Consider the following 14,225-nt stretch of genomic DNA (forward strand, 5'->3'; position numbering starts at 1 on the left):
TGGACATTACTTAAGAAGAGCAAGCCTTTTCATCTGTGTCTAATTTAAAAGTGCTGTTCTCAAAAGTGAGGAAGTTTTGATCACTCAGAAGAGATTTTATCTTGCTTGTGATCATTTTTAAAAAGCAGTCTCTGTCTGCCATTTTAGATAAAAAGAAAGAACCTCATGATGTAAGGAATTTTGACTACACTGCTCGAAGCTGGACCGGAAAATCACCCAAACAATTTCTAATTGACTGGGTCAGGAAGAATCTCCCCAAGAGTCCAAACCCTTCCTTTGAGAAAGTTTCAGTTGGTAAATACTGGAAATGTAGGTAAGTTTTTCTGAATAACTGAATGAACTGTAAAAAAATGGAAGATGAAATATGCTGCTTCTTGTGAATAAAAAAAAATAGCTTGACTGCTCACTGCGAGGTTAGTACTTTGAACTTAGCAGTCTCGCTGTGGAAGTGAAGACCAGCTGACCTGTTTCTGTAAATACTGCAGCCTGGAACCCCCCATGGGGCAGTGCAGCTCTGTCCTATAGGGACACTACGAGTAGGACTCAACTTAATGAAACACAATAAATACCTTTAGGAAGCCTTCTGATTCCTCTCTCCAGTTAATAGTGTTTATTAGACTATTATCTAATGCACTGCCTCCCACGGACATACTGAAATGATTAATTGTAAATTCAGGTTCAGAATTCTGATCTTTTTTTTACAGAATTCTGTACAGAAATGATGTTAGTTACAGAAGAGAGTTCAGGTCTTTTTTGTAAAACTTACTCTCAGTCATATTCAGCTTGATGACACTTAACCACTGCTAAATTAAACTAGTGCTGTTTATATCTGGTACATACTCGTCCACTTTGTAAATCACTCTTTGTCAATGTGCAAGGTAAAGTAACCTTGGTTGCTTTGATGCTGAACCTTGTGCCATTGGGGTATCAAATACCAGAATGGTTTCCCGATGTGGACAGTGTTTGGTGGAGCTCCCAGTTGTAAAACAGGTTTGGAAGCAGGAGTGACATCCAGTTCCTAAACCACATGCCTCTGGAAACTCTATGAACTAGGAATTGAACATAGTTATGGAAGGGCATTGGGTCTTTTGTTCATAGAGTTGCTATGAGTCGTGCTTGACAGCAATCAACAACAACAATTTTCTTTTTAAAACTTTTTTTTTCTTCTTTATAGGGTTAGGGTAATCAAGTCTGAAGATGATGTCCTGGTAGCATGTCCTACAATTTTAACTGAGGATGGCATGCAAGCCCAGCACCTTGGAGCTACTTTAGCCCTTTATCGTTTAGTGAAAGGGCAGGTGAGAATTTTTAAATCTAAGTGTTTCCAAAATCTTTGTGAATATTTCAGGAGGAAACACTATCTTTGGGTACAAGTGGTATTTTATTAAGGCTTTCTTTGCCGACTTTATTTTTACTAACGGGTTCTTCACCCAAGATTTTGGCTTCCTGTCACCTCAAAACATAGCTCTGTCTTCCTCTACTTCTTTAGACCAGATGTTGGAAAGAAACAATTTTAATTTGTCTTAACTTTTCAGTTTAACCTAGTTTACAGATTCAAAAGAGCTGTACTGTTGCCAGATGCTGTCCAGTTGACTTCAACTCATACTGACTCTAATGCAACAGAGTGAAAACTGCCCTGTAGTGTTCCCTCGGCTATAAACTTCATGGGAGCGGAAAGCCAGTTTTGTCTTTTGAGAAGCTACAGGTGGATTCAAACTACCAGCCCTTGGTTGCAACTGATTGCATAGCCATTGTGCCCTCAGTTCCTTTTTTAAAAAATTGTGACATCATAATTGAATTTAGGAGATTTTTTTAAAGAGCCTTTTTCCTGTATTGTAATTTTAAAAATATCATATAAATTATAGTTTATATTAATTGTAAATGCCAGTTTAAGATTAAAATAAAGTATTACTGAAAGACACTCTTTTTTTTTTTTTTTAGGACGCTCTTTTAAGAGAATACTATGCTAATTCTGAAAATTATATGTTGCCAGCAATTCATTTTTACAATAGGTGTGTCCTATATGTCTTTCTTCTAGGAAATTAAAACCACAAAAAATTTTAGACATTAATTCAGTAGAAGTCCAAACACTAGCTCTTTTCCAACTTCTTTCAGTAAAAGTTCTTTATGACTTTCATTTTGCAAAATTAGGTACATAAGCTTAGCCTTCTTGATAGAAATAATTACCAGTGTCAGAGAAGTAATAACAGACTCTCTTATAGCACAGAATTAGGAAAACACATTATATCCAGTGTAGTTCATTGTAACATCAACCAACTGCTAGGATTTCAAAGGAAACGTTATAGTTAGGTTCTTTTATGTTTTAGAAATGCATTATGGATCATCTGCCAATTTACATAGAACCACTATAGGGATAAATAATAGGAATTTATTTACTAGTTTATGGTGTTCCATGAATAAGCACTTTATATGTATTAACTTATTTACTCTCACCATATGCCTATGATGGAGGTACGATTATTGAACCAGGTAATAACTTCCTAGTTTTAAGAACTGGACAGATTACATGTTAAGAGGAACATAACTATCTGTCTTACCTGTTGACTATTTGAGCATCCACCAGTTAATGAAAATAATGTACTCCTGTTTTTCCCTCTGCAGTCGGTTCATCAGTTGCTCCCTCCCACTTACCGAGATGTTTGGCTGGAGTGGAGTGATGCAGAAAAGAAAAAAGAAGAATTAAATAAGATGGAAAGCAACAAACCACGTGATCTTTTTATTGCTAGACTTCTGAATAAATTGAAACAGCAGCAGCAACAGCAACAACAGCATTCTGATAATAAGCGAGAAATTTCTGAAGATCCTGAAGAATCTTGGGAGAACTTAGTTTCTGAGGACTTTTCTGCACTGTCCACGGAGTCAGCAAATGCAGAAGATTTGGAGCCTGTCAGAAACCTCTTTAGAAAGTTACAAAGCACCCCAAAGTATCAGAGACTTCTAAAGGAAAGGCAGCAGTTACCTGTGTTCAAACACCGAAATTCCATTGTTGAAACTCTAAAGAGGCATCGGGTAGTGGTTGTGGCAGGTGAAACAGGGAGTGGGAAAAGTACTCAGGTACCACATTTCCTATTAGAAGATTTGCTTTTGAATGAATGGGGAACGAGTAAATGTAACATTGTCTGCACGCAGCCCCGGAGAATTTCAGCAGTGAGTTTAGCCACCCGAGTTTGTGAGGAGCTGGGCTGTGAAAATGGTCCTGGAGGAAAGGTGAGAGGCTGTACATCTCCACTTGATGATATTATTTACCTTTGCTCTTTAGAGCCAGATGACATTCATATGAATTGTGGGTTTTACTGGTAGTTCAAAAAGGAGCAGTGGTGCAGTGTAGCATAGCACAGGACAGTTTGTTTCTTACTCATATTCGTGAGATTGAAACAATTGAACTACCTTTTGTCTCAGCATCTTAAAAGAAAAAATTTGCTTAAAAGCAACAGACCAAACCTTACCACTTTCTATAATTAAAGACCATGGAAAAAACAATTCATTTAAGTAATTTTATTTCATTTTTAATAACAGTAACAAATTGTATTCATGGGATGGGGGTAATTAATCGTAGGGTCACGAGATTTGATGAGGGGAGAGTGGAGAGAGTAAAGAAGATGGGAACAATACTTTGTGAAAAACAATGTATACAAACTTCGTAAGTAAACCAGTATTAAAAGAAAAAAGCCACAGAAGAGAAAAAAAGGTAAAAAAAAAAAAATCTCATCCTGATGAGATGATGTGCTTCACATATTAGGTAGACCAGCACTTACGCTTCACTTGCTAAAGCTTGTTTCCCAGATTGTTTCTGAAAAATTAATCTTCTTCCCTCAGAATTCCTTGTGTGGATACCAGATCCGAATGGAATCTCGAGCGAGTGACTCCACCAGGCTACTATATTGTACAACAGGGGTTTTGCTAAGGAAACTTCAAGAAGATGGTCTTCTAACTATGGTGTCTCATGTTATAGTCGATGAGGTGAGTCGGTTCTCCAGCTGGGTCCACATAGGTTCTTAGGATTTATGCTTTTACAACACTGCAGACTATGGCACCAGAGCTCTGGTTCTAAAGACTTTTGTATTATAAAGATGCCCTAATACTAGGTAACTTTTCTTCCTTACTAAATGGAAGATGGTTTACTTAAAATAATGTATTTAAGCTTGTATAAAAAAATGCCTATATTGTTATAGATCTACTCCATTTCATAAATACTGTAAAATACTTACTATATACTAACCTTCTAATTACTTTGTATGTATTAATTTTATCTTCCCAGCGACTCAGTAAATATTTTTTAATTCGTTTGCTTAAATTCATATACATTGTACTTTACACTCTCTTCCTTCACATTGTGTTTCATATAATCATTCTCATGCATTCAGTTTAAAATACTAATTTTTGTTTCACAGTTGAGGAAACTAAGGCACAGAGAGATCAGATAACTGGCCAAAGGTCACAGTTTGCTGCATAGCTGAGTGTTCAGACACTTGGGCAGTGTGCTTTTATCACCACCCTGTCAACTGTACTTTTAGTTATGTTCAAGAAACTTCTCAAAATCTTAGCAAAAACAAAGAATTTTCATCCATACATTATTTTCTCTGTAGACCTATTTGAACCATCTTTGAATGCACATTTAAATTGAGTTATATCCAAAGGTCCACATAAAATTTCTTTTAAATAGCATAATAATATAATATTTGTAATTGATCTGCATAACACATAATTTTCCAAGAAGACATGATATGTGGTATTTTTGTAACTCAGAAACTATTTTCATTTCATCTTCCCCAAAATAGCATTTTATCAATGTCTGTAAATTCATTTAGTTTAAAAGACAGAAGTTGTTCAATCATTCATTCTGTTTTACTTAATAGACTTCATAAATGTACTGAATTATTTAAGTTAGAGAACACTAGATATATAGAAAAGTAGAAAAAGTTCTTAATTCAGATATTCTGACATTCTGGTATATTCTTTATCCTGATTTTGGGTTCACAAAGTATGGCTACTGTGTAAACATACTTGTTTTTTATAAACAGAGCTCAAGTGTTATAGTGCATAAGAGTTGCACTGCAACCCAAAAGTCACACATCTCTAGAGGTTCAAATCCACCAGTATCTCTAAGGGAGAACGAGGGTAGCCTTCTCCTTGTGTGATATACAGCCTCCAAAAACTTGCTGGAGTGTCAGCCACAAGGTGATTCCAACTTAATGGAATGAGTTTGAAGGTTTTCCCCCCCATTTGTTCGTTATAAGCAACATATAAAGGAATCTCACAGATATTTTGGTAATATATACAGGATACCGATACGACTCATAGTGATCTTACGAGCAGCGTTGCCCTGAGCCATCCTCACCAGCTGCCCCACGCTGAAGCTCATTGGTGTCTTCACGACGTCAGTCCATCCCATTGAAAGTCATCTTTTTCTTCTCCGACCCTCCACCTTTCCCGGCTTGAAGTCTGGCCAAGGCCTGGCCCCTCCTGAAAACATGCTCAAAGAATGTGTGAGACATTCAGCATCCTTGCCTCTAAGGAGCACTCTGGTTGTTCTTCCTCTGAGACAAATTGTATACTTAGCGTACTTCACCAACACCACAATTCCTTAATGGAGGAGAAAATTATACTGTTACCATCATGATGTCAAGAAGAGAGAGGACAGATGACTCCTTAAGCCAGCCCACAGAGTAACCACTTCATAGGGGGCCACAGTTTTCTTTGTGTTGATGAGACCTAGATTTTATCATCGGTATCCTCAAGAATATCCTCTCTTTAGTACTGAGAATTTTTTTTATTACTAAATAAACTTAAGTGTTTATATAAATCAGTTTATCCTCTTAGAATCCTAAATTACTACCATGAAATTGCTTAGTAATTACATGTTAATATTAACTCTTACTTAGAAGTTCTACCAATTTCAGAAAGCTGTTCTTGAAGGTTTAATGTTAACAGTCTATAATAAAAGATGTGATTAATTGTTATGAGTCTTTTAGTAGCCAAGTGTTTTAACCTCTTTCTACATTTCCAGCAATTTCACTAATTTCACATGAAAGCAAAATCTTACTGAAAATTATCCAAAAATGACTGGAACAGGACATTGACAGAGAACTGCCAGAAATATAAGCTGGGTTTCAAAGAGACTGTGGCAGAAAGGATATTAATGCTCATGTCACATGGATCCTATTTGAAAGCAGAGAGTACCAGAAGGATGTTTATTTGTGTTTTATTGACTATGCAAAGGCATTTAATTGTTTGGATCGCAACAAATTCTGGCTAACATTAAGAAGAATGGGTATCCAAGGACACTTGTTTGTGCTCATGCAAAGTCTGTACCAGATCAGGAATCTGTTGCCTGAACACAGCAAGGGAACACTGCATGGTTAAAAATCAAGAAAGGCATGCATGAGAGATGTAGCATTTCACCATACCTTTTCAATCTATATGCAGAACAGATCATTCAGGTTCTATGGAATGGACTCCATGAAGAAGAATGTGGCATGAAGATTCGAGGAAAACTCATCATCATTCTGCATCATGCAGTTGATGCAATTTTGCTCACCAGAACTGAAGAGGACTTGAAGCATTTGCCACAGAAGATCAAAGACTGCAGCCTTCATTATGAATTGTATCTCAACATCAAGGAAACAAAAATCCTCACAGTGGGCCAATAGGCAGCATCTTGATTGAGGTTGTTAATGATTTCATCTTGTTCAGATCCACAATCCACATTGTTGGCACCAGCAGTCAGGAAATCAGAAGATGAGTTGCATTGGGAAAATCTGTCAAGGATCTCTCCAGAGTACTAAAGACCAATGATGTCAGTCTAAAGACTAAGGTATGCTTATCCAAACTGTGGTCTTCTCACTTGCCATGCATCTGAGAGCTGAACAATGACTAAGGATGACAGAAGAGTTGATTGATGCCTTTGAATTGTAGGGCTGTACCATGGGCTGCCAAGAGAACAAGTTTGCTCCTTGGAGGCAAAGATTTTGGAGCTCCATCTTACTTTGGGCATGTTGCCAGGAGGGACCAGTCCTTGGAGAAGGACATCATGCTTGGAGGAGGGGTAGAGGGTCAGCACAGGAGAGGAAGTACCTTGATGAGATGGATTGATGCAGTTACTATGACATTGGGATCAGGTGTGTCAGAGACAGTGAGATTTGTTCAGGATAATACAAAGTTCAGAGCCCTAGGATTATTATGAGTCATAATTGATTTGTTAGCACATAAGAACAATGACTAGACATTACTTATACTTGTGTATTTTTTGCATTCTTTTTATACTAGGTTCATGAAAGAAGTGTCCAGTCAGACTTTCTACTGGTTATCTTGAAGGAGATTTTACAAAAGCGTTCCGATCTACACTTAATACTAATGAGTGCCACTGTGGACAGTGAAAAGTTTTCTACTTATTTCACACACTGTCCCATCCTTAGAATTTCAGGAAGAAGTTACCCTGTTGAGGTAAATTTTCTTTATAATGTGTACATAAGCAGATACCATGTCACCCAAGGGTTCTGTAAGCCATGAGAGGACTTGGGGAATGAAGTGATTGAAAGAGAGAGGGTTCTGTTGGAAGAGATCAGAGGGCTAGAAGTTATAGACTACATTTCCTATCAAAATCTATGTCCACGTTGAGAGTGGCTGCCTGGCAGCCAAATTATTTTCAACTCCTCCGCAAATTTAGAGTTGTCTTTTTTTGTTTGCAACTTCCTATCATAAGCCTAATCTATTCTTCTTTTTCCTTCATGATTTTGAGGTTTTTAGGAAAGTTAATTTCAATTGGTAACAGAACTCAATTTCTCAGTCAAGACAGCTTCCGAAGCCTACTCTGATGGTCTTCAGCCCTGAGCCTCATGGATGTAGGCCAAGGTTACAAAGCTCTTGTTGTGTACCATCTAGTTGGATCTGACCCATAGTTGACCCTCAAAACTTAATCTATTCTTAACGCTTAAAACTTTTGAGTCACATGATGAAGACTATGTAAAAATGCACGCCATGTGTAATTTGTTCTGAGAACTCTAGGAACAGACCCATCTACGTCAATTGAGTTCTTTATTCCCACATAAGGCTGAAAAAACCCCTTTTCATAGTATACTGAACTAGTCTGTCAAAAGGTTATAATCCCCGTGGTCCTCCTAAGATGGTATTTACTGAATGGAATTTGGCTTCTCTCATTAATAAATCTTATGTGCAGGTTTTTCATCTTGAAGATATAATAGAGGAAACAGGCTTTGTGCTGGAGAAAGACTCAGAATATTGCCAGAAATTTCTGGAAGAGGAGGAAGAAGTAACCATTAATGTTACAAGCAAAGCAGGGGGAATAAAGAAATACCAGGTAAAAATAGAAAGAATGAAGGCAACATAGTGGAGTGGACTTAGGGGGTGGGATTGTATAACAATGAAATAATTTTTCTTTTACTTTTCAAAGAGAAGAGCAAATTAGGGGGAGGAATGGGCAGGGAGAAAAGTGCAACAATGAATGAATGAAAATCCACTGTCTCTGTAAACTTTCATTAAAATTAATAATAATAAAAAAGAAAATATTTTAAAAACTTGGATGTGTGGCATATGCCTGACAGAGTGAATTCAAGCATAACTTGCTAGAGGAGGAAGAGATACAGTTATGAGTAAATGTAAACAGTCATTTCTTGAATATCTCAGATTTGATCTATGGTCTTGGGTTGATGGCATTTTAGTGGTCTTTTTACACTATCCTGGGCCATAAAAATACACATACATAACCTAGGATCATGTAAGTAACAAGCAACTTTAGAAAAATTTTCTGGCAATAATGAAATATTAAATATGTGATGATTCTCTCTTTGTCCCAACACTATAAGATGAAGTTGGCTCCAAATCTTGATCTTGGTTATTGGCTTTCTCAGAACTTCTAGCCTGGCAGGATCCAGCCTCAACTGCATATTGAAGCCATCCAGGACTAAACTTAATCTTAGAGAATTAGTCTCCTTATATGTTGTTAGTAATAGCACAAAAGCCATGTTATAGTCAGGGGCACTAGATCCATCTTCGTTAGTGGCTCAAGATCCAGCATTTTCATTGCATCCTTAATATTTCATTTCTATTTCACTGTATACCAATATAAGCATAAAATTAACATTACTTATAATTGAGCAAAATAAACCAAGAAAACAGAAACTAATAAAACTCCATAGACAGAAATTAAAAACTAAAGAAAGACTTCAGAAAATTGTAGACATTTTAGAACAAATATGATTAGAACCCAGAAGCCAGAGTAGAATCTACAGTGAGTCAGGTAGAAAAGACATATTAAAGTTTTGAGCTTCCTTGGCCTGGCTGCTTTTTAATTGCCAAAGAAGGATATGTGCTGAATTTGTTAAAATAAAATAATTTTACCTACATTTATGGGCTGGGTGAAATTAAATTATAGGAAAAGTTTGCAGTTTTCTTAACTTTTAAAAATACCATAAAAATGACACTTAGAAGATTTTAATATTAAAAAAAATCAGAATAATAGATATTTGAATGAACATAAGTATCTTTTTATTGTCTTTTTACAAATATACTTAGTATTTTTTCAGCCTTTTCTTATTGTGTCTCTGTTAGGAATATATCACAGTTCAGACTGGAACAAGTGCTGTCTTAAATCCTTTTTACCAGAAGTATAGCAGCCGCACTCAGCATGCCATTCTGTACATGAATCCTCATAAAATCAACCTGGATCTCATTTTGGAACTACTGGTATACTTAGGTACTTTTATATTCCTAAAGTCTCATTTATTTTGATTATACTCTTCTAATCAGAGATGTTTTATAAATACCTCATACTCTGTTCCCTATCTTTCTTATGTTTCAGACAGAAGTCCCCAGTTCAGAGGTATTGAAGGAGCAGTATTGATCTTTTTACCAGGACTTGCTCATATTCAACAGTTATATGATCTCCTGTCAACTGACAGAAGATTTTCTTCTGAACGGTAACTACGAATTTTCATTATAGTCTTAGTTGTTTTAAAATAGAAACATCTTTGGTACACTAAAACTCTTGATCAGTTTTAGAAATCTTTACCTTTAGTTAAAATTGCCTATGATATGCTAAGAATTTGTTTTTTAGGATATATTTATTACTGAATTTTACCTGCTGAAAATTCTGATTTACTATATCTGTATTTGTTCTGTTTACTTGCTTTGGTTAAGCAGAGGGAGCCATGTGTTTTAAGATGCTGGTTCCCCGCCTTGAACCCACTAGATTTTGCAAAACACATTTATTATTTACTATATCTGTTTTGATATAACTTAGTACTGTTGTCATGATTATAACTTCAAAATCAGAACATTTAAAAAATTCTTTTATTTCCATATTTGAATTTTAAAAGTTTCCTCTACGATGTGTATTTATGGGATTCATTGTACTATTCTCTGAACTTCTGTGTTGAAAATTTTTCATAATAAAGAATTTTGAAGTTGATTTCTATTTGCAAATAAATTTTATTATTCTTTGCAGTGCCTTCTAAAGAGAAACTCTTGCTAAGAACTATGATTTTAACTTTCAGATATAAAGTGATAGCTCTGCATTCTATTCTTTCAACTCAGGATCAAGCAGCAGCATTCACATTTCCTCCTCCAGGAGTCAGGAAGGTAAAATTCCATATAACAAATTTACATGTGATCTGCCTTAGACTCATGGAAAAGTTAGGGTTTTTATCATCAGAGACAATTGCTGGTGTTAAAATACCTTACAACAAACTCTGCAACTTAGCATAACATACACCTCAAATTAAAATACAGGTATGTTAATATTTATATTTGAACTATTAAAGAAATAAGGATTTTTTAAGAAAAAGTAGGCATGAATATTGCTTTTCTTTTAAAAAAAAACATTACTTTTAGCCAGAACACATACTGGATGTCAAAGCTATTGAATCCTGGGAAGCGTCTTTGTTCTTCCCATAGGCTCTTTGTCTGATTATTTTTTGCAGTACATGAACTATTGGGTTACTAAAACAAACATCTCAGTATTTTCATTGTCTTTCTTATTTGAGGACTCTAAACAAAGAGATGCTTGGAAAACAGTTTTTTAGATTTAAACACTTTTTCAGAAGATGACAAAAAAGAGTATAAGGTATGCACTAGAAAAAACTCCCAGGAAAGAGCCTGGAATATAACATAGGAGACGGGTGTTAATCCATTAACTGTTAAATCTGTGTGACCTTTGGCCACCCATTCAACCTCACTTTTCTCATTTTAAAAGAGGTTAACTTAAACTGAAGGGTTTGTAACTGCTCTGGAGAAGAACTCCAAGGGTCTGAAATCTGTGTTGTGGTCTGTAATATTTGGATTTCCTTTTAAGATTTTGTTGGGAAGAAAAGAGCTCAGTCACAAAACAAAAACAAAGACAGCAGAAAGCTATTGAAGTAGAATGATCTCTGAATTCTCCTCCAACCTTTTATAATCTGGGTTCTGTTTTATTGTGTAAACAAATAAGAAAGGCAAGCATTCAATTCTGAAATAAACATTTGAGATAAAGCAGTACAAATTAAATGTGATTTTCCTCCCAGGACATAATACAAACATGGTAGTGACTAGAATTAGAGAAATGGTAAAAGAACAAATGATAGAATAAAAATCTATAAGTTTGGTGTAATTGGCAGTTCAGCTGACCAAAGGAATTAGAATAAATTGAAATGGCCCAGTAGTGACAAATTATAAACTTCTGTAAATAATTTTAAATACCTTTTCAAATTCATCTACTCAAACTGTCTAATGATGTTTAAATCATATCATATACTGCTAAGTGGTTATATAAATGATTTGTTACCTAATTTTGATTTTAATCTAAATTCTTTTCAGATTGTTTTAGCAACAAATATTGCAGAAACTGGTATTACCATTCCAGATGTTGTATTTGTAATTGATACTGGACGAACAAAAGAAAATAAGTAAGTTTTAATTTTCTACATCAAAGCACTTTTAGCCTGAAAAGGGTTTGAGGAGCTTCAATTCTTGTTTGAAATCACAAGTATTGTAAGGGCCCCAAAACAAAACCTTCAGGGAAAACAATAAAAAAAAAAACCTTCAGAAAAACCAGTTAGAATTTTATCATATCTTTCACCAGCAGCAATGTGAGTATGCTCCTTATTTTTAGAAAAGAAGTATCTTTCGAATCCACCAGATGCTCTGCCGGAGAAGGAGGCGCAATATCCTCCTGTACCAGTCAGATCTGATTTGACAGTACACGCACACAAAATAAAAAATAAAAAAAAAAAAAAAGGAAAGAAGTATCTAAGAAAAAAAAAATTCCATAAAAAACCTAAAATCCTAAATCAGTTTATAAAATAAATTTTTAAATAAAATTTGTGTTTGAGAATTAAAGAATAAGAGCATAGGAATTGGAGTCAGATTTTAATTTAAATCTGCCCTTGAACCATAAACAAGTAACATAACCTCTCTAGTCACTAGCTTTTTGGAATTAGGAAAATGGAAATGTCATAATGACAGTGCCTCACATATAGTAGATAAATATACTAATTGACAAATATGACTGTTTTATGAGTGTTATGTTTCTATTACATATACAACTGTATATTGTAATCATATGTGTTGTTATTCTATGCCATCAAGTCTGAACCAACCCATACCTAGCCCTCTGGCAGGTTTTCCAAGGCAATTAATTGCACAGGAGGAGATTGTCTCTCCTATTCCCAGAGCTCCCTTGTATTTGTTGTTGTTGTGTACTGTTGAGTTGGAATCAACCCATAGCTGATTCTCCAGCATGTTTTCAGAGGCAGCTAGTTGCCTAGGAGGAGATTGCCTATCCTCCCACAGAGCAGCTGGCAGATTCTAACTGCTTGCCTTTGGGATTGCAGTGCATCTTCTTGCCACTAAGCCATCAGTGCTCCCTAACAGTAGAAAAGTTTAGCAATATTTAGAAGAGAGTATGGCTATCTAATGGGAAAAGAACCTTCAATTCTTTGAATTACACCTTTTGAAGAATGCATAAAATTAGAGGACTAATATTTTTGTTGAAACAAAAAAATCTAACTTTTTAGGGTTTCACTAAATTTCATGAAAGATACTTTAAATTGTAATATTATTCATAGGAGCTTTTCTCAAACTATCTCAGAGAACTCTTATTGCTTATTTAATGGGTGTTCTATCAAAATAGAAAAGATTTCATATTCATGTAAGTTTGGGGAACTAAACATTAAAGTTCTTTAGAACATTTCAGAACCTTTAATAAAAGAGGAGTTAGTATATGATATTTACCAAGTTATATGAGTATGTAATACACTTAGGGAAGTATTGGTCCACAGTAATAATGTACTTTTTCAGACTATTCTTTTTAATGCTGTACCATTTTAAAAACTTCATTGTGGTAAAATTTAACAAAAGACTTCTCATTTTAACTTTTTGTAAATATGTATACTTCAGTAACTTGACCATATTGGCCTTTCACCACTGCTCATACTGTTTGGTGATAAAGATTATACATCACCTCAAGTAGAAATTCAGGACCCTGCAGCAATAGCTCCCATTCCCTTGTTGCCCCAACCCCTAGTTGTTTGTCCCTATACATTGTAGATACTTCATATAGCATTCCCCAACTTTTAATGATGTTCCATTTCTGTAACTCCATCATAAGTTAGTTCTGACTAATATAAGTTGAATAAGCCTCTCTTCCCCCCCCCCTTTTTTTTTTAAAACTTTTCATTATTAATAGTAGGATACTGGTGGTCTAGTGGGTTAGGAGCTGCATTGCCAATTCAAAGTTATATAGTTTGAATCCACTAGCTGCTCTGTGAGAGAAAAATGGACAATTTCCTCCTGTGCAGTTTTACATTGTTTTCATAAATTGTCCTGCTAAGATTAATGAGAACTTTTAAGTCAATGTAGTCCAGCTGTATGTGTATATAATTTCTAATGTGAACAGCTCCATCCATTGCTCAGTTCTCTAATTCTTCTCTAGCCCTTGGGTTCAGATTTGCTAGGAAGTCTCCCAGAGACTCAGACCCATTAGAGGAACAACTCACATGAATGTAGGAATGCCAGATGGTTTTGGAGAAACGAGTGAGTGATGGGCTAGGATCCTGTGGATTGCCATTTGAGACTGTGGGTGATGCAGGCTGGTGGTGTAGAGACTGGTGAACATCTGGAAGCTTTTCCAAAGGAAAAAAAAAAAAACACCTGGCATTGAGATCCCATGAGTTTATATAAGTCTAATAGGATAGAGATAGGTCACATCCCTG

General features: G+C 35.5%; 1 protein-coding gene across 1 annotated transcript in view; it reads left to right on the forward strand.

Annotated features, from left to right (window-relative positions):
* Positions 1-14,225, forward strand: part of DHX29 (DEAH (Asp-Glu-Ala-His) box polypeptide 29) — a 64,790-nt gene that overhangs the window by 31,645 nt on the left and 18,920 nt on the right. The window contains exons 9-18 of the mRNA XM_006889559.1: positions 148-313; positions 1,175-1,298; positions 2,623-3,228; positions 3,838-3,981; positions 7,288-7,464; positions 8,198-8,338; positions 9,589-9,733; positions 9,839-9,956; positions 10,533-10,617; positions 11,830-11,918. Of these exons, the coding sequence (XP_006889621.1) occupies positions 148-313; positions 1,175-1,298; positions 2,623-3,228; positions 3,838-3,981; positions 7,288-7,464; positions 8,198-8,338; positions 9,589-9,733; positions 9,839-9,956; positions 10,533-10,617; positions 11,830-11,918 (1,795 nt within the window). The remainder of the gene's footprint in view (positions 1-147; positions 314-1,174; positions 1,299-2,622; positions 3,229-3,837; positions 3,982-7,287; positions 7,465-8,197; positions 8,339-9,588; positions 9,734-9,838; positions 9,957-10,532; positions 10,618-11,829; positions 11,919-14,225) is intronic.

This window comes from Elephantulus edwardii, unplaced genomic scaffold (genome assembly GCF_000299155.1).
Source record: "Elephantulus edwardii isolate Elephantulus edwardi_28Jun2011 unplaced genomic scaffold, EleEdw1.0 scaffold00079, whole genome shotgun sequence".
NCBI lineage: Eukaryota > Metazoa > Chordata > Mammalia > Macroscelidea > Macroscelididae > Elephantulus > Elephantulus edwardii.